The sequence below is a fragment of the Schistosoma mansoni genome, chromosome 1 (genome assembly GCF_000237925.1).
Source record: "Schistosoma mansoni strain Puerto Rico chromosome 1, complete genome".
Taxonomy (NCBI): domain Eukaryota; kingdom Metazoa; phylum Platyhelminthes; class Trematoda; order Strigeidida; family Schistosomatidae; genus Schistosoma; species Schistosoma mansoni.
This window is the reverse complement of record NC_031495.1, coordinates 41,031,192-41,053,887: the sequence shown is the minus strand read 5'-3', so window position 1 is coordinate 41,053,887 and position 22,696 is coordinate 41,031,192. Positions and strand designations below refer to the sequence as shown.

The following is a 22,696-nucleotide window of genomic DNA, read 5'->3' as shown; positions in this document are numbered from 1 at the left end:
ACAGGCTCTGCACCATTGTCGAGTTTTTGGACTATATAGGATAGGTATTATCTAGTTATTTCCAATTCATGATGCAAACTTTCTTCAATTAGGTCAACTTTAAGGAAGCATTTTAAGCAAATAACAACATTACTTCTTAATTAAGCTAACTAGCATAAATTATCAGAAAATCACTTTATGTATACTGGGATAAAGAGTGAAATTAAAATGAAAGTATGGTGTGTGCTACTCATATCGACATAAGTAGTATATGACGATACTCAGGAATAGAATGTCTGGCAACAGAAGGCAAGATCGAGGAGAAAACAACGGGAATAGAAAGTAATTGGTATGAAAATGCAGGAACAATGAAGTCTGAGATAATTGAATGATATTTAGAAAAGGAACAGTCAAGTTTTGTAAATTAAATATTTACTGTATGGTTCTCCGATCTTTCTAATACGTTCTGCAATTTCATGCTCAAATGCATTCGATTGTCTCCATTTGTGTCCTCGTTCACTACAAAAGTAGTATTACATGATAGCAACCAGTAGGCAACCTACTTCTACACAGAAGTGATACTTAATGTTATTTAACTTAGGCAGCTATTTCGATAAGTTTGTTATCTAATTTTAAAATTTTAACTTATATACTTACCCTGATTTCGATTAAGTGGCGAAAATATTACTTGGCCAAAATTATCGAACATCATTTGACCATCGGTTGAGAAAGTCCTCAAGCTGATTATAATAAAAAATATTATAATGATAGGAAAAACATTATTCAGTAGATGGAATGACATACTGCTATTGTTCCTATTTTCCTACAAAAACTTCTAAGCAGGGATAAACTGTTATTACTTCACAGTTAGTAAGATATTGTTTTTAAAAATTATTAAAAGAAGAATAAGATTGAAGAAAGATTGACGTACTGACGAATTTGAAAAATGAAGTTTGCTGTTCAAGTTTCAACATGATTTTAGTATAGTCATCAAATTCTTTTGGAATCACAAGAACTTTTCAGGATAGTCGATGTAGTAACCGGAATAAAAAATTTCCAGGAGAAAAAGTAGTTACTATTGCATAATCTAGTGTGCAATCCAAATAAACTGCTTGGTAGAGTAAAATATGCAGTGACAAATTCTATCATATGCACTGTGTTGTAAATCTAGTACGTCCATTTACAATTTAAATCCTCAGAATATAAATAAGATAACACTCGAGGCGATGCATGAAAATAATTTGGTAATCTATTGGAGATCACTTCTATGTTAGTTTGTATTTCATAAACTGTAAAACACGACAATGACCAGGAGCATCGTTATGATATCACGAGAAGCTACAGAGTGTTTACTTAACACATATACATAGCATTCAATCGTCCATTTTCATCTTCCGTTGTGTTCTGCAATCCAAACTGTTTTCTCGATTGGCCTCCAAGTGTTCTGCCAACTCTGTGCTTTCTATGCACGGAAACTTTCCACTCTATCCAACAACTGTCGCAACCTCGACACCATGTTCCGCTACACACAAGAAACAAAGCATATGCTTGCCAGCAAATTTAAATTTCAGTTTTAATTTTGAATAAAGGTTAACAGGTGAGTAAATTCACAAAAAAATGATTTACCGTTGTGCTTCGATCAAATTTTTAGCCAAAACAACTGCACGCATTCGGTAGGTATTAATTCGTACCCGCACACCTGGATTGATAATCATTTGAGTTTTCTTATCATTATTGGTATAAAATTGCACAGCTAACAAAAGTACACCGCAAAACTCCATAGCTAAGCTAAATGTAAAGGCAGTACGCAAATCCATAAAACGAAATACTCCAAGTAGAAATGTATGGGCAAAAATTAGTATCTAAAGTTATTTCCTACTGAGTTGATTAATAGATGCTTTTCATCACTGAACGACCACTGGAAAATTTGTTGTTACTCACTGAAGACAGTGAAAGATGGTCGCGCAATATTGTGGATTGATCAGTGATCTAGAGGCTGTGTTCGCGCGCAAGACCGAGGATCCTGGGTTCGATTCCCGCATGAGGGGTCGTGAACACACACTCCTTCGGAATCCCATACCAGACGACCGTCTAATGCTTCAAGGTCTCTAACGATGGTCAGTTCTTGATTTTCATGAGAAGATCATCTCTGCGGTTTTTTTCCGTAAAATGAGTACCTTTACAACCCTCTTAGAAAATGAATTGCCAACCATCCCGTTGACTATTGACAATATTCAGAAGACAAGCAAAACAATGGTTTTTCCATTTGTAGGGTATGTTTTAAAAATTGGAAGTTGATCATTTCAAAACATGGATAAAAGTTATTAATTAGTCGATAAAGTAACGAAAACAGCGCTAATCAAAAATTCATTTGTTCAAACCGACTGTCTAGAAAACCAACTGTATAATATCTAATTATCACTGTCTAAAGTAAATTTATCCCCAGCAAATCTCGTTTTGTTGTAAAACGTCGTGATGTATTATCATTTACAGTATTGTAGGTGTAATCAAAGAAAATGTTAAAGTTGGACAAATTCTGAAATATTTAGCACAGTATGTTTCAAGTCCACGACATTAAAATATAAGACCTTAACAATGATGTGTTACTGTATATTAGTCTGCTTAACAAGCAGGAAAAGATTAAATATGCTGGAAATAAATTCCTTATTTATACAATAGTGACATTTATTCATAACCACAAAAAGACAATCAACTTAAGATCATTAAGATAGGACGTCAGGATATTTGAATGAATTTGTTAACTAATTTTCATAGTGTTTCAATCAAGTTTTCATTGACAATTAATGTACCCAAACAAGCTTATAGAATGAAGTAAGAAGATGGCTTAAATTATTCTAACTTAATTCGAAGGAATTACTTTTGTAAAATTATTCAATGATTTTTACACTGTACTGAACTATATGTTGATTCAGTACTACTTATATTTTAATCATATGAATAAACAAGAATGATACATTTCTCTTCTCCTAAAGCACCAATATATGTAACAATATCTAACTTATCAACTAATGATTCACTCACCCAACTAGTTGTTGAAACATCATCCCATCGAAAGCATGAGATAATTTTACTGTATATAATTTATATTTTGTACCTTGAAAGTATTCGTTAATCCAACGAGGTAAAGTCTTCTATCAAAGTGAACAAATGGTAACAGGGATGAATAACTTTATTGTATAACAAACTCTATTAATATAAGGTAATTTAAAGGATTATCATCAAGTCTAATAAAATTATGGACAGAAATAGTCACATTGTTATACCGTCTTTAATGGGCAATAAAAGACTATTCATTTCTTATTTTATTAAGCATTGGAAATTATTTGGTTTCAAATTACCTTTATAATCCATGCAAATCGCTCAGTAAACAAATATGCACGAAATGTAGTAAAATGTATCAACAGTCGTCAACAAATTAACATTAACTAATCTTATTTACATAATGATCACTGGAGATTAATGAAAAACGAAGGAAAATGAGAAATTACTAATTACTAATGTTAACCGGTAATGGTTTACGACAAATCTGTGATATTTCTCAACTTATCCAATCCTCTAGTGTTTCATAGGTGGGAAAATGATATTTCTACAAGGGTTCACTGAAGTTTTTCCTAATAGGAAGAGACTAAGAATTTTAACTCCTGATTATGAGCTATAAGTCATAAACGATCATGTGTAATGAAAAGTTGTAACCGTCAAGCATGGTTTATTCTGTACAAACTATTTGAAATGAAAACAGGGTTCAGTAAAACTAGCTCAAAGTTAAATAAGATATGCACTATTGTCAGTCACAACTGGTCTACTTAAATTACTTTGGATAATTTTCTTACTAAAAATCAAAGTAAGTATCATTGGTTCATTTTCATTTTAACATTTTTTGAGCAGAATTTATACACCTCATGGCTTCAAAACCATTACATTAGTCATTAGAGTCAATATCATCGAACGGTAAGGGGTTATAAGTCAAATCAGCACATTCTTCGAGAATAACTAAGACAATTATCTTATGCAATTTATCAGCCTCATTCAAATCAACAGTGTTCAGAAGCGAGGTACATATTTTACAGCCCATTAATGACTGGTCAGAAGATGAAATCGAAAATGATTGTTAATATTAGTTGAACAGTTCAATTTCGTTTTGAAAGCAGAAACTGAGGAATGAAATAAACATCTCTAATTAGTTTCTTATCACAGCTACTTTATCTATATATATGAAATTCGTTGCGTGATAATTAACAGTATTTTTCGGTAAGAGTTATCCGTGGAAATAAGGATACAGTTACTCCAGAAATGGAGCTGATGCAGCAATGAATATACCGAGTAAATGGAAACAAGTTGACAAATTACGTAATAATAGATAAAGATTAAAAATCTTACAAGGTAAAGCGGTTAGACAATAATTTCTTAAAGAATGAACTAAGTGTAAGGTTATGTATCAACATACATTTATACCATAAGTCAATGATAGCAAATAGAAAATGTAAAACGGAGGATGATAACTTTTGAAAGCCACATGGATTGTGTTAACTTCGATGAAGTAAATCATCTATTTCATAAAAAGTAGTATACCCTATGTGTGATAACCATCCATTAGGAATAAGTCTCAAATTCAAGACATGATTTTGTCAGGCATCTGAAGTAAGAAATGTTGTATCTATGGTATCTATCACCTGAAGCATGAACAGCAGGTATAAAGCAAACCTTTCAAACTACTTTATGGGTTTAACAAGTCAGCATCAAGAATAATAAAAAATGTAATATTTCAATGATCAAATCGGTCACTAACCCTAACTGCAGCTGTTGGTACCGAATCACGCATTATAAAATTACATAACAGGGTTGATACTCCATTTGAAACACAATTCAATGCCAGTAGACCAAGTTTCATCTGTGTTAAACAAATAGCTCTATCAAACTGATCACTTTCATATTCTTTCCACCCAGGTATATTCGACATCCATACCTGTATTTTAGAAGATGAATAAAGAGTTCGTTGAAAATACAAATTGGAGATTGATAAAACCAAAACATGTAACTGACATGGAAGTGTATAGATTAAAAAAGCACATACTATGAATAAAAAATAGTTAGTTAGTTGAAACCATTATCTATTTCATTCATTTTAATGCTTTATCTATCTGCAAAACTATGGGTCGATTAGTACGTATTTGTCAAAGTTACCAGGTATCTTAAATATAGTTTGTGTTATGGTTATATGTTTTATGAATGTTTATCTGTGCACATTATTGTGCGTAACCGTCTGTACGCTTGCCTATTTCATTCTATTAACTTGGACCACATAAACTCACTAGAAGATTCACATAGCGGCTGGTGACTAGATCGATTAATACACCACACAAAATAATTCACTCATCACACAAAGTAAACCATACAACAGCACTTGTTCATTCACCTTCGTTTCAGGTTTAGTCCTCAGATTTGTGCTTGGAATATAATATATTTCCTAACTCTTCATTTTTCGACCACTTCATTTTCACACTTTCATAAATATTGACTTAGCTGATGAAAAGTTTTGACTTCCGTAGTTCACGTAATCTCATAATTTTAATGGTCAATCATTTGGTAATAATAACACTGATAATCATAAGCTTAGACGTACCTTACTTTCAATTAACATAAGTTCACAAATTATTCGAATATTTGGATATAGATTTTTTATGGAAACAACACACATTAAATTTTTCCAGTCATCTTCAACAGGGGTTTGACTACATTTATTGGATAGAATAATCACAGCGTCAGCAGTTCTTACCTTGAATGAGTTAGTAGTAAAACAATTGATATAAAAAGTAGTATGACAGAAATAAATTTTTACACATTTTTCAACATGAATAAAAAACGTGATTGATAAATGCATGACGTTGTTCAGTAGGACTGAATCTAGGAAAATATCTCACTGAGAAGATTTAGACTATGTGTTAAATTACAGCCGTGTTTCATACCTATAGTTAGGGCGAATTTTACGAATGTCCATAACTTGTGACACTCTGATGGGGAAGACCGAGGAATTAAAAATGGAAAGTGTTTTATGTAAATACTGATTAGATAGAATTGTGGTGAGACTGAAATCTGAAATTTTTAAAACTATTTCTAGTTACCCTTATTTCATCGTCATATTCCAAAAACTACGGTTTAAAAAATACTGAATTTACGATTATTTACTGTTCAATTAGTTATAGTTATGATGGGCATCTTAAAACGATTTAAGACATGTTAAACCTCAATGAGCCACTTATAATAGCTTCTATCCTGTTATATGCACAAAAACAGTCTTTGAAATATTGGGCTGGAGTGGAAAATTAGTATATTGACTTGTAAGCCTAGAGGATCAAAATCCGGTCACAAAAACAGGAAAACAACTACAATTTAGTGTTCAACAATAAATGGGGTGATTGCAACAACAGCTAACTAACTAACTAACTAGCTAACAGACGTTGGGGTTTTATCTATTGTGACTTCAAAGGTGATTAAATCCTTAAAACAATTAACAAAAGATCAAACAATGGAGTACGCAATAGATTTCCTGTATCTGAACTAGTTCTATAGTTTTAACGCAATTTTTCAATTGAATCAGAATCAGTAAAATCCTCATTCTAATGTACGTACGAATCTGTATAAATTTACCAAGACAAAAGTACTAAAAACACGTAAAGAAGTATTCACCTAAACAATTTAAACATATTTCACAGAGTCTATAACTAAGTGAATCAACTGGATCATTGAAATTGTAAAGGATTTCATAGACATAAGACATCATGGTCAATGATCTAAACAACAGATATATCTTCTGGTATCCCGAAGCTATTGATCAAAAGGAGGTGATCATAAATCTTTCATTTACTACTTGAATAGTCCAGTCGTAACTCCTCCGACTATGATAGTGGATGACATTGATTCAGACCATATGAGTAAACTAATCCTTTCAAGGTTTCAGAGACATCATATTGATGAGTTCCAACTAGCTTGGCACTTAGAAGCAAGGTTTCCTGCTTGTTACCTCTAAATCCATGATATTCAAACAGTGGATGCGATGTCAAAGTCATTTGGACATTGCAGTCTCATAGGGTTTGATTAATACTAAGGGGTATACGAACATGACATTTTTTACTACTCTGTGGTCGCTCAGTGAGACTATACTTTCTGTTATCCCTGTCAATTGATATGATTTTAAGAAAACTATTGATCAACTAAGATATTCAGTTGTAACAGGTTGTTATATTTTATAAACTTTATTCAGACCCGTGTGGCACTCAGTTATATGCTAGTAGATTTTATCATTCCCCACAAATAACGTCCTCTAAACGTACCAAGATACATATGGAATAGACTATAGCTTGGTATTCAAAACTTATCGGTTGTTAATGGTTTGTGAAGGTACAGCAAAGTTACTCATTAAGTATCAAAGCATGGTGTTTAGGGCACTGAATTTGCTGAAAAATACTTATGGCAATTGGACTACAGGAGGAAAGTTAGTTGATTCTATTTCATTATTCATCGTTCATGTCTAACACAAAACTTTAATATTGGAAAGACTCGTGTTTATATTCCTGACAAATAAAACTGTTTAGCTGATACGGAGTGCTCAATAAATTCCTAGTTATAGCATAAACTTTGTTTCCCCAAAATATATTAGTGTTCCTTTTAGTTATCTGGTATTCATTCGTAGTACCAATAATGTAAAATACCATCCATTCCTAAGTGATATATTCTTGGTCGGAAATGAGACTCAGAATCTGAATATATTGACATGTAACTTTCTGATTTGCTTGAGATGAACAAGCCATATTTTTGGCATTCATTATTCTGGTGGATAATACTGACGTTTTAAGCCCTAAATATTTTATTCAGTCTCAGTTAGAACACTTGCACCCGCGTAAACCCAGTTGTTTAGTCGAAAACCAATTAAAATTTTTATCCTGAATGAAACTTCAATCTTTTAGCAGAATACTACATTCTGAATAGGAATCAAATGTACAACATGTTCCCTTTTTCTAAGAGACTGTATTTTCCTATGCTTAAAAAAGCGGTGAGCTCAAAAAACAGATAAACTAACTTCGTTTTAATAACTGACTTACTTTAGCTCTTTCCAAATCTTCTGGCAATGTTACAGATCCTTTCAAAAATCTCATTGTAGTGCTTTCTCTCTGAAGTAACGCCGTTAGACTAATATCGGGATCGATCCTAGAAGAATTACAAAATAACATTCCTAACTCATATATTACACAGACTTCAATATTTTTTTAGAGGGTAATCGACATTTTTTGCTTGAATATTCAAAATTGTACATCCATATTAACTACTTTAATGTTTTTTACATATTTCATCTGTTTCTTGTGTATAAGATACAGTGCCGAATGACTTGTCTAATAATTTGACACTATTCGTCACAACGTTTACTTATATTATTTAAATATTACATCAATGTTTCTTGTCTGAACGCTTTTCACGATCAGAGTACAAAACAAGATAGTTACTTATTCGTCATTTAAAATAATGATCTTATATATCTTTTAGTGTGACATTCAGTATGGTTCTTTGTTAGCCAGTTTTTATTTTGTTGATATTTTTCATACTTTTTCTACAACCCTATATTATAGACACAGAGTCTTTATTAGAATTGGATAAATCTAACTTCGTTTGAATGAATACGCCTCACAGTCCAAACGTAAGATTTGATTTTCATACTATAATCAATAACAGTATAAGTTGCACTGCATTACTAAGATAGGCAGAGACTAAATCATCTCAGATTAATTTGAAAATCTGAAGATGATAATATATTATTATGTACAACTGCATACTATCATGAAAGCCCTTAATATTAGTCATCAGTAACTTAATACTCCTTTGTATTAGTAGCTGTTCAGTCTGTAGTGACTTGTAACAAAAATGATGTTCCGAGTCGAAGCACTATATCTATTCCTTAATAGCTAGGGACTAAATTATTTTCCTTCTAAATAATAACATTTAAAGTAATTTGTTTATTCCCTCCGGTCTAACTTTTATATGATTTTGCGTCGTTAGCCAGTTATCGCTGCAAACGGATAAAGAGTATTTTTAACGAGGAATTAGGTTTTCGAGCAATTCGATTCAACAACTATTTATATTTCTAGTTCACAACCACAAATCAGGCAGAAAATAAAACTTTAATTTCCCTTAATGTTGGTTATTGTTGCCTTAGGTAAAGTTTTTACTTAATTAACACTCCGTCCAACCATAATTAAAAGAATTCTGGAGACTTTAATTTAAAAGAGCGATGCAGGAAGTCAATGTGCAACACTTTCACAATTTAACTTACTCTGACAGGATGACAATCATCATATTTTCATCATAATGGCCTTGATCGGCATTAACATATTCATCAAAAAATATTGAAAGTGTATGGTAATTTATTGATCCACATACAACTATGTGCCTGAGAAGTGAAAAATAGGTAGAAGTCAATATCATAGTGTACTAGTTCAATATCTAAAGTTTTTATCAGGTTTAGAATTCACAAACTATTCGATGAAAGTCATTTTATTTCTAACTGAAGTATCGAGTCTTCAAAAACGTTATCTATCTGTACACATGGCCAATACCGCTATTATTCAACTCAGTGTAGATACTCAAAAAATGACAAACACTCTAGTTTTACCTAGGTAGATAAATTAAAAAAACTCTTTAATAGTACTTTTATTTGTTAGAAAACATATTATTTATGCAGTCCTATGTAAGTATTGAATTCATTTTCATTTGTAAATATATAGATAACCAGACATGATGGTCATAACTCTGTGATCTGGCCGTCCTATCATTTCAAAGTTTATACTCTAGGAAATAACTGACGTAACTATATGTCATAGTTGGAAAAGAAACAATTATCTCGTTAAATAAATAAAGAAACAAGAATTAGAACCAGCAATAATATAGGTATCTAACTAACAGCATCAACGTTCATAAACCTCGTAATATTCAGGTAGTGTTTCTTCATAATAGCTGAGACTAGGCATGAAAATTGAAATATTGAGTGTTATACCGTATAATCATTTATTCGATTATACTTTAAAGAACACTAGAAAACTTGTTACCTCAGTTACTACTTGTTTTCTTTATTTGAATCCTTGTTCAATTAGGGGCTATGAAGATAAGCCACTAACAATCAATCTCGAAAAAATAGCTTTAAAATTGCAAATATGGAGGTCAACGGATTGAGAAAATATTTAACATATATTAAAAGTAGAAGTAACGTTTAGCGAATGAAGCAACATCATTTATTTAGTTAACAGAGTGGAGATTACACAATGAAAATACAACTACCAGTAGTTGTTGATGAAGAAAGATAGGAGCTTAAAAAATTATGTTTAAGTAGTGCATCTTAACTGTACACATAACTACCCAATTAGTTATTTGTATACACAATCAAATCGATACTATATAGTCTAATTAAACAATTTTTCATTACCTAACAATGTGGTACTTGTACCAGAGTTTGTATATCAGACGGAATTATTTTCTATGAAAGATGGTTTGTCTAGCTGATAATAGTTTTCAAAACAAGGTGTCTTAAACTGGAGAATAATTGAAAATCAGAAGATACGTAGAAAATCACCAAACTGAACACAAATCATCCATGTACACAACCCATGTATTCACCATATGACTCTACTTAGATGTAATTTACTGAATTTTTAGTAGAATAGTGTGACATATAGATGCAGACAACGCGAGACTCGCTGAACTGGAGAATTTTTGATTTTTGACCTCCTACCAAATGGCCTGAAAGTTTCACAATTATTGCTAAACTCAAAAATTTTGGATGCAGTCATATTTATGGCGCTGACTGTACATGATTACGAAGATATCAACTAGGATGAAAAATCTATCAAATATTCCCTGGTTCCCACTGATTCTTCAAATGGTATCATTTTGTTATGAAAATCATGTTTGAAAATATTTGAGTTTGGCCATTGAACCTGGAGGCTGACATTATTCAATTAAATAACCATCTGACTAAAATCTAAAGAGTTAGATTACATTTTATAAATATCTACTTTGTAACCTTTACCTTGGCTACTAATTTTAAAAATATTTGATTTCAAATTCATGTAAACAAGTTTATGTACTAACTTTAACACAGTTAAATACTAACGGTGTTACTATACGTTGCGAGTTGTCTGTCGTATACCCAAAAAACCCCTTTGAAACGACAAGATTCAAATGAAATGATTATCATGATAGTTAGATGAAAATAAGTCTATTTGATAAAACAATTAATCATCACTCAATCAGTTATAAGCTAATTTAATTAATTATGTGGTAGGTACTAACTCAGTAACAAAAATGACACGGTCATTTCAATACAGTTTCTTCAGTCTAATGTACCATGATTAAATTTTAGGTGAAATAGGTCGACATGTGACAATTTAATTATCTTTCATTCACTAATCACTTGCTTTCAATTGTTATTAATAAAAATCAACACTGAAACTAGAAGGCTAATTAAAAAATAGATTTTTTTTTGGTTCTTTTTAAAGTTTCAATCGATAAGCACTTTATGCTAAAAGAGATACTAGTCAATCTACCAGAAAAAAAATGCTTCAATAAGATATCGTACATAACGCTTGTTATTTGGTTGTTACATAACTCTTAACCAAAAATGTTGAGTAATCATGAAGAGAACAGATGCATAGGATTTCATGTACTTCTTTTTTCCATTCATAAATTTGACTAAAGCAAGAATAAGAAACGTTGTAGAATAATATGAATTCATTTATTTTGTGATTTCTATTCTGTTGTTTACTATCTAGAAACAACATTGAACCTAGTACGTATGTACATTGGTTTAAATTAGCATATCCCAAATCATTATGTATTTTATTTATTTATTTGAACACATAAATATTGGCATAAGAAAGCACCAGATATATATGCGTCACACAAAAAATTGTCATTTCATTTGATTGTGTGAGGGCAATGATACTGACCAGGTGCACAGACCGAAGCAGGTGGTTTTCTTAGAAGGCCACACCCCGAGCCTTTGACCTAAAGGTCTGATCCACAAGGCAGTGGAGCATCGTGAGGAGATGCAGTCCCATGGTAGCCGGTGACTAACGATTGATTCCTACGCCATATGTTCCCTCAGGATCTTAGAGCTCATGTGCACCATTGGTTTGGAACCTGGGCTTTCCAACTCCCCTAGTTGAAATTTCCGTGTCCACCAACCCGGTTAAAGCGCCGGACATTTGCTTCTCGTCCTCTCCATTTCGTAGACAACACCCCCGCCACGAGAAGGCAGTGAGTAGGACTTCCCTGACAGAGGCTATATATGCGTGGTCATGTGAGAGCATTTGGAGAGGGAGAGCGGACTCTCTCCACTCTCGGCCGTACCAAGACATTTGGGGTGCTTTATATCTTATTAATGGAGATTAATAGAATAAAAACAACAAGTACGGAAGAATTATAAAATGTTCAGTTAGATCAATATTTATGTGTCAGCAAATGTGAAAATTTTAGAAAAGTAACTATAAAACACGTAGAGATACATTATTAGACAATTCAAATGATAACTAATTTCAAAAATTACGTAATAATAATGATAATTGTGAAGCTGTTTACATTAACAGTGTAATGTGTAAAGTTGAAGAAGTGACTCTAACATTTTATAGTTTTTTTTTCATTCTTATTGTCGTTATTTCTATTATTATAAAGCTTGTATATTGGTTGTAAATAATTATTACTATTGTTCCTAGGCCTTAGACAGTTGAATAGAAACATCTTATTCTACCAAGTGTTTTTTATTCTTGCTGCCGTCAAATATATGCAAAAATTATTATTAAATAATCTCAGTAATTCCTACATTGTTCGGACGTTCCATGTACCTATAAAGAGTGTTGCTCTGGTTGTTATCCCTTTCGGCCTATGCTCCTCCACGAGGGGTAACAGGCGTAAGAAGAAGAAGAAATCTCAGTAATTGAAGCTGAAATAATTCCATATCATATCCTCTATATAACTAGCTCCTAATTTCTATCAAACTGTCGGTTCAAATTTTGATGAATCTTCATTTCAAAAAAGAGAACATAATTAACTATCTTCTTATTGGACCGAAAGATATTTATACCTGAATCTACATTGTTTTAGTCTTTCTGTAGAACTATTATTAAAAGTCATTGTTTTCATTTTTATGTTGATCAATAACATCTCAATGGTGTATTTGAACATTAATTAAATTCTGCCGAACGTGTTTCTTACAAATATTAACAGAAATTTAATTAAATAAATCAATACTGATATTATGATAATACATGAATGAGTTTCAGTTCCATAGGGGTTTGGATTCTAACCAAATGATTGATAAATTTTATCTCTAATATTTACTTTCAACTTCGATTTTCTAGTAAACCATTATTTGATTTTGGATTTATGGACAAATCACAGTCAGTTCCCAAGTGTCCAGTAACCCGGGTTTAATCTACACAATAGTCTAATGATTTAGGTAGCTATTTATCGAATATTTCGATTAATTGTGAGTTTTATTTGCAATTGAGAACTTGGTCTACAGATATGTTAGTATTAACTACATGAATATTTTCCTAAAGTTTACCCAACCTATCTATTTTTAGTTTGAATCTGTTCCGAAAACTTCTGCAGAAATTACGTATCAGAATCCGATTAGTTTTCATAGGAGGTTTAAATATTTGTGTTTAATCATATCTGACATTAAAATCACGGCAATTTTTTCTTTAGTCCTGACGATAAAGTTTCAGGATATGACCATAAATATTTAATAAATATCAATGGCTTTAAATGATATCAAAATATGTCCTCAGTCTGTTTAAGTGTACACTCTTTTCGCCCAAATATTATAAAGACAACACATTGAAAAACAAATTATCTCTAGTTGTAACTATGTTCGAACTTGAAGCTAAACAAGTGATAATGTAATTATTAGAGCTAGATGTTATCAAAATGGTAATCACTACATAAATCATTAGCGACAGTTTTAAGGATTGCGAAGCGAAAAGGAGTAAAAGAACTGTTCATTAATGCGGGGCAGATGTGAATAATACATTGACACCACAGTTGCTTTAATGCTATCACTAATACACATTAACTAGTATGATAAATATGCTGTTTTCTCTTCTTGTTTCTTGTATTAGTTCGAACTAAATCTCATCGATCACTATGTGAAACGTTTCATAACAATATTACTAATGTAAATTAAGGCTGTTTACAGGTGATGAGAAAGCTCGAAATTTAATGACTTTATGGTATTCTAAAAATCTTGCTCTTCTCACTTTATTCAAATTTATCAATGGCTTAGGATATATGTAATGATAATAATAATGGATAAAATAAACGAAAATACGTGAATAATAATAATATTTAAACAAGATGAACCTAAACTACGGAAATATGGGAAAGATTTTATGTTTATTAGTTAAGTTAGATCATCCTATAACTAGGATGACTATAAGATTATTGGGTCTAAAGTTAGTCATGGTAATAAGAGCTGTTGAACACATATCTTTTGTATACGATGATCTGGTTTTCTCACTCAGATAGCTACTGTTCTTACCGTTTGGATTACTCTGAGTGGAACAGATTTCAGCAAATAATTAATCACATGATAGATGACTGCACGTGATTGATTAACGCTGACTATATAACCGGTTTTCATTACATTGGCTAGGATCAAGTTTTTGACTGTTTTTACTACACCTTTACTAAGCCACACTGTAAGCTACATGAAATTAAATTCCTAGAACATTTGCAGATATGACGCGCTACTGAGCTGTTGAATTGATAATTACAAGAAGAGGCGACTGGTCTAGACAATTTGTCATTTAACCTCGGTATCACTATCGGATGTGTAGAAAATAGTAGTTGTAGGTATCTTGGATCAAACGTTTTTGGATCATCCTACCTCCTCACTTTACTTATGCCTGTTATCACTCGTGGAGGAGCAACGTCCTTTCACCACCATTCTCCGTCAAATTCTGTCCTGGGCAATTCTTTACATTTCTTTCTAGTTGCTATTCATCCTTTACATGTCTGCTTCCAATTCCCGAACAGTGTGTTCTTTGGTCATCCTCTTTTTTGTTTCCCTTCAGAATTCCAAGTTACTGCTTGCCTCGTGATGCAGTTTGATGATTTCCTCAATGTATGTCCTGTCCACTTCCAACGTCTTTTCCTAATTTCTTCCTCAGCTGGAAGCTGATTTGCTCTCTCCCAAAATAGGCTGTTACTGATGGTATCCGGTCAATGGACATTTAGTATCTTGTGTAGACAATAGTTTGTAAATACCTGTACCTTTTTGATGATGGTTGTATTAGTTCTCCACGTTTCAGCTCCGTGCAGTAGGACTGTCTTGACGTTCGTATTGAAGATTCTAACTTTGATATTGGTTGACAGTTGTTTTGAATTGCATGTGTTCTTCAACTGTAGGAATGCTGTCGTTGCTTTGCCAACCCTCGCCTTTACATCTGTATCCGATCCGATTCATCGATGATGCTACTCAAATATGTGAAACTTTCTACCTGTTCCAGAGTTTCTCCATCGAGTGTGATTGAGTTGTTTGATGTTTTTTGTGTTGTATTTGAGGATGTCGCTTTTTCCTTTGTGTATGTTGAAGCCTGCTGCTGCTACACTGTTTGTCTTGACCTGCATTTGTTGATGTGTATGTGATAGAAGGGCTAGGTGATTTGCGAAGTCCAAATCGTCTAGTTGTATGCAAGCTGTTCATTGTATTCTGTGCTTCCTCTCAGATATGGTCTTCATAATCCAGTCAACCACCAGAAGAAAAAGAAAAGTAGAGAGTAGGAAGTTTTTTCTGACTTCGGTTCTCACTTAGAATGCAGCTGTCCTCCATGCATGACATTTCATTGCAGTCCGACGTATGAACTCCATATGATGTTGAAGATTTTCTCAACTATTCCCACCACGGTTTTGAAGAAGGTTCCATAATATTCTCTTATCTATGCTCATAGTCAAGAAAGTTGGTGCATAGTTACGAATTCCATTTAACTGATTGCTCAACAATTATCCATAGTGTTGCGACGTAGTCTATGCACGATCGATCCTTATGGAATCCAGCCTGTTGATCTGGAAGATTGTTCTATGTAACCTATGTATTAAAATTTTGTTGGGTCTATCATCTTTAAATGATAAACGTATTAATAGCAGGTGTTTATTTACTGCCTTGACTTTTATTTTATCTTCGTAATTTTAAAAGATTTATACATCTTAAAATTGGATTTATAACTTTAGAATCTGATGGAAACTTATTGAAGACAATACTCTTTGATTAGTTCATATAATTGTTCAATTAAAATTTCATTAATTACTGATTTATTAACTAAATCAATCAAATTCACTTCATAAACCTTGGAACTTTAATAAACTTTCATAAATGTACTCACCTTGGATTGTGTTCCATATAAATCACTTTGTTATAATGGTTGTGTTGTTGAAATAATTCACTAAGTTCCGACATGTGTGTTGTTACTGATATCTGTTTTGTAAATGAAATTCAGCTTTAGTATCAATTAAAAGCTAAACTTTTAATTTATTCTTTATACGGAAAAGAGAAATAAAAATAATTACGTCTTGGAGAGGGTTGACTTAACGGGGCTTTGAGGAATGACGTATGATTATCACAATCAGTATAATTTTTTTCAGGTTATGTTGTAATTGTTTCGTAAAAATCAGTTCCATTTTATTCTGTTAGTACAGTAGAAGATATCAACCTATTGACTTGTGTAAAACAGGTATCCCTTTTAAAGTTTGATTATTAGTTCATTTACCGGATTGTAATTTAATCAGTAAGAATACTATGGTTTAATTTTAGATAAAGAAATAATTTTTGATAAATGAACTTGCTATGTTCTAAGCTGAGGCTGTTGGAGGTAATGATTTCAATGGTATTTTAGTCGACATTTTCAAGTTAGGTAGTTTCACGAATATATACTGATATATCAAATTCACTCTATAAATGGTTTTTAATAAATGTATATAGCAATAATTAATTATATAGGTGTAAACTCACAAGTGCTCCAATAATGACAAATATGATGAAAATACGACCTAAATAACTTATACATACAATATCCCCATAACCAACGGTAGCCAGTGTTACAAGGATCATGTATAAGCAATCCAAATATTCAAGTTTTTGACCGTTTCTTTCTGTGATCCAAAAATTACCCATGCGTTCAAGCTACAAGATAAACAGAGGGAATAGTGTAATAATGAGAATACTGAATGACTGAGATTCTCAATACCCGTTAGTAAAAAGGCTTCAGGGATGGAATTAATTAGTAATCATTTTATTATAAATAGATAAATTTCTGAACGAAATATCCCTGTTTGTAAATGGAACAGGTCCTAATACCACATGGAAAATATATTTTGTCTGCAGAAACAAAATGCTATCCTTAATAATTATAACCATAATCATGAAGAATTAGAATGGCTGTTTCCATTTCAAATCGCTTAGAGATTTTGTAGACGAATTACGGGGTTTCAAAGATCTCACCCCTGGGACCTTTTCTAATTGTCTTACAACCGATTTGAAAAATACATTACTTTGACCAATAATAGACGGCTTTAATCTATATATGAGATTTATGGATTGCAACATAATCTGGAATAAAAATAGAGATTTCATTATCATATTATTCATGCTCAGTGGCTGTCATCAATCTATTGAGCTCAGACTAGAGGCGATCTTGAAATTACATCTCCTTGATGTTCTAATGAAAGACAGACTAGAAGAACCATTACAGACATACAGATGTATATAGTAAATCAACTTTAAATGAATTATATACGAGTTTTCATATCTGAGTCCTATTGAGAAGGATACGGAGCATGGTTAACTCTTTATACTTAAGGGCCAGAAGAGTATTTGTCGATGAAGACAAGCTATATAAACTATCCGAATACCCATCGAAAATTGACTGTCCTGTTAGACTTACTGGCAGTAAACTGAAGTCAAATCGCAACCTGAAAAGTCTTCTACAGTACCAAAGAAGACCATTTATTATGGATATCGACTATAAAAGTTATACTGCATCAGAAATCTCGAACGTTGAACTTAAGAACCTCGAAAAACTTTCTATTTCGAAAAGCTTCGTATAATTTTTTTTCAGTCGGTCTATCATTTGTGAACGATTGAAATACAAATTTCTTTAAGCTACATAAATGTACATCTATGAGGGTTCCATCTCTTGTACATGCCAAACATTTTCTAAAATCATCTCAGATAGTTAACAGACTCGACTTTTGAAAGAAGTGTGCAAAACAATCAACAGGTTTATTTGGAAACATCTCATGCATTCTAGTTGCGTTGCTCAGACTGAACGATCTTTCTAAACCACCTACTTATTTAAACAAGTGGACTCAAAGGGAGCGTGCCATAAAAACATGCACTTCAGAGGCTTTAGAAAGATTTCAAGATTAAACACTGTTTACGAAATCTTCACTTTTAATTTCTCATTTTACCATGGTCTCAACACCCTCCTAGGATTTTTCTTACTCAATATCCATAATTATCATTCACATGTCATTACCTACTTCCAATTATTCAACTGTTGTTATCACCTCTACAAATTTGATTTTTCTTCCACACTTATCACGTGAACAACTATCCTTCAAACTTATGGTCCGTGAACTATTTTTATCTGATTATTTTTATTCTAACATTGAGACCTTCTTGTAATATTTGAAATCATCAAACAATTAGTTATATCTTCTCTTTTTATTTATCATTTGACAAATGTATTTATTAAATAACTGTAAATACTATTGTATGGCCACAGTAAGTAATGTCATTAAAAAATTTCCTTCAACGAATTCCCTTTATTTGTTTCCCAATTGACCAAAGGGGTTTCTCCCCATATGTATCTTTGGTAATTAAAAATATAGTTTTATGTATTATACACAGTTTTTTTCCTAAAATACTCTACTGTATCTTTCATTTTCATTCACTGTTATTATTGTCAATTTGTGAACAAAATATAGCTCATAAAACTAAAATTATTCGCTACTAATAACTTACAACAAATGCAATACCAGCTATAACAGTCCATGCAGCCAAGAGTTTAAATATTAAATTTACTATACGTATAGAACGTTCATGATTTATAATTCTTAATAATACTAATGATTCAGGAATTTTTGTCAGTCTAGCGAAATACAAAAATCCAAACACTAATAAAAGCAAAAGAGGAAGAGAAAATAATTAAAATAATTAATGAATAACAATTTTTATAGGTAGTTGAAATCATGAGTCAATTGAAGCTTAAACACCATTGAAAACCTGGAAGCACTAGACGGCCGTTTCGTCCTATTGTGGGACTCCTCAGCAGTGCGCATCCACGATCCCGCCTTGCGAGATTCGAACCCAGGACCTACCAGTCTCGGGAATAACAATAATGTTTATTACTTTTTATATAATACTGATTAGACTGAAATGAATTAGTGGATCTTCAGGCTTTCTTCTAACTTTTTAATATTTATCAAATGAATATGTCAGCACTTAAAAAGATATTGGTTATGGAATAACTAACAAACACGGATAAAATGGGAATGAATACATCTTGCGTAATAAGTATTGCTTGTGAAATAGTAGTCCGGTGAATAACTCTTTAATATTTATGTCAATAGGAATGTAACCCTAACTAGAGTTGGAACACCAGTACAACTACAGAGGTTCTGATATCAGAAACGTTGCAAATGATATATTCTAGTAAATACCAAAACTATTTAACATTTTGTTAGAATCTTTAAAATCACTTAAGGTAACTCACTGAACTGATACTGTCCTGTAATAAATGTTGAAAAAGTTGAGATTATGGTGCAATGATCAATCAGAGAGTACAGTGACATCCATGTTGCGAATAAGTCATTAGATGCGATAGCCTAAACACGAATGTTTAGAATTTTTCCGTCAAATACGAAAAAATCTCATTAAAAAAGTGAATATTATTTGCAAATTACTCTTAAAATGAACATGATTAGAAAGATACAATTACAGCTCATTTCTACATAGAATCTCCATTGTTCTGTGAAAGCGGTACAGAAAGTATTTTCTGTTAAAATCCTGGAAAATAAGAAATAAATAACTGGGAATATTCAAACTTACTGATGTGTATTCCATAAGTATATGCTCATACAAAATAAGCCTGATAAAGTTCTTGATAGTATCTAAAGTCAGAAAAATAATACAAAATTTATAAGAATGAATAAGTTTACAGACTAAGTACAATTTACATACTCGAATAGCCTATTTAATTTAACTACAATTATGATCATCTCAAAACCAGTTGAACTTAAACATACTGTTCACTAATGAATAGTGCATCTCTATTATGATCATAGCGTGTATGTGCACTGCCGAGGAGTCACATACTAGGACGAAACAGCCATCCACTGCACCCAGAATTTTAGTGGTGGTCTAACAGTGATCATTTCATGGTTTCATTAAAAAAATTCAGCAATATCCTCAACCATATACTAAAAAGGGTGATCAACCAACATAGTGATTCATAAACAAGTTACATAGAAAGTACTTGCTGAAGGTATTTGATGTAAACATAGTTTGAAAAAGTTTATATTGGACAAGGACTTAATCCATTTATCTGTTATCCTATGATTCTTTTTCAAAATCCATACATAAAATATAACATTAAAATGTAATATAAGTAATAAGTCTCAAAATGTCCATGGTCAGGACATTTATGGTGACTAATTATGGAAGGTAAAAGCTATAACGACAATAAATGCTTTATATGTAAGTTTAAAATTCGAACAATATGAAAATAACATGAAGCAATTGTTTAATAAATAAACATCAAAAGAACATATAGATGGATTCACTAGGAAATAACTTCGAATAGTTCATATTCCCATTTAATCACCGATTGCTAACATCTATACACTTATAATAAGATATAGAAATCTTTGGTTTAATCTTAAGAAGAATGGGTAGGGATCAACTTTGTAGAGTAACAAAAAGTATTTGTAAGTTGTTCTATATTTCTCAGTTTCTATCCGTTTATCTTTTGATAGCAATTCTTGATGAAAACCGTTTATAAATACAAGACTAATGACATTCGATACAAATTAATGATTTGGATAATATGAAAACAGATAACATTTTACACTTCATGCCCAACAGTTTCGAGAACAAATATTTTCTGACGACCAACGTTCGTAAATAAAACATGTTTGGTTTAATCTAATACATATCAGATGAAGTTTTCTACGTTAGAATACAATAGACAAATGTAATTTGTGATAGGAATATCATTTTATCTAGATAATTGGTTGATTAATGTTAGACCACCATTTGAGACCTGGAAGCACTGGACGGCCGTTTCGTCCCAGTATGGGACACCCAGGCAGTGCGCATCCACGATCATGCATGCGGGGTTTGAGACTAGGACCTTCGCGAACGCTTAAACTCCAGATTACTGAGCATCTAATCGTGTTAATGTTAAATTCAACCAATCCACGATATTGCGCGACCACCTTCCATTGTCTTTGGTGGGTAAGTGCTTCACACTCGATACGGTTGAACTTTACTGGTAACGGCTTCGCACTGGGACTCCGAGAATTCCCTTTCAGAGCTAGTCCCTAGTGAGCACATGACAGTCATCAGTATAAGGTCGTGGAGATTGTAGAGCTTTTTATTGTTTGTGGTCTAATATTGATCGGTTCATAATCTTAATAAAAATCTCAACAATCTCCACGACCCTATATTGATAAGAATATTAATTAGTATTGATAGTTACACAAACGAAAATGAAATGATCAGCTTAATAAAATTATAAGTGTAAACATACCAATAATCTTCCAAATGCATTTTTTCCAGCCAATGTAGCTTTAGCATATTTTAATAACCATAATGAATTTTTAAATCGTAATAATTTTCGAAGATTTTCTTCATCTAAATCTCCTTTCTTTCGTCTTCTTTGATATAATGTAGTTAAATAGATTAACAATGCTCCCATAAAAAATGTGCCTAAACATATTGACAACAAAATAGCTGCTTGTAATTCACATGAGTATTGGTTTAATAATGTTAAATTCATTTTCAAATATGTTAAAGTCAGTTACACATTTGTTTGTCTGAAAAAAATGACAACTTTTTATTCAAAAAAGAAAAATAGAGTATAAGTGATTTCATTTGTCATTTACTAATGAACTTGAGATTACTTAATAAACAACCTAAAAAAAACACGAACTACTCACATGATTTTTTAATATCAAGATCATATATGCACAATTAATACATGTATCATTCAGCAATATTTAAATGTATTATACTAAGTTAAGGTCATATTATTGTTCAGAAATTCTACAACGTGGATTGGTTGGTTATAAGAATAATAGATTTAGAAATGCCATGGTACGGCCGAGAGTAGGGAGAGTCCGCTCTCCCTCTCCAAATGCTCTCACATGACCACGCATATATAGCCTCTGTCAGGGAAGTCCTACTCACTGCCTTCTCGTGGCGGGGGTGTTGTCTACGAAATGGAGAGGACGAGAAGCAAATGTCCGGCGCTTTAACCGGGTTGGTGGACACGGAAATTTCAACTAGGGGAGTTGGAAAGCCCAGGTTCCAAACCAATGGTGCACATGAGCTCTAAGATCCTGAGGGAACATATGGCGTAGGAATCAATCGTTAGTC

The 22,696-nt window shown here is 32.2% G+C and overlaps 1 protein-coding gene across 1 annotated transcript; it reads right to left on the bottom strand.

Annotated features, from left to right (window-relative positions):
* Positions 1–1,601: 1,601 nt before the first annotated feature.
* Positions 1,602–22,097, bottom strand: Smp_008170 (calcium-activated potassium channel; the record flags this gene model as incomplete). Its single annotated transcript, XM_018794439.1, has 11 exons — positions 1,602–1,767; positions 3,022–3,128; positions 4,793–4,963; positions 5,621–5,773; positions 8,097–8,202; positions 9,320–9,436; positions 16,422–16,513; positions 17,048–17,218; positions 19,061–19,187; positions 20,147–20,208; positions 21,849–22,097. 11 exons carry the CDS (start codon positions 22,095–22,097, stop codon positions 1,602–1,604), a joined length of 1,521 nt encoding a protein of 506 aa, XP_018648852.1.
* Positions 22,098–22,696: the final 599 nt, after the last annotated feature.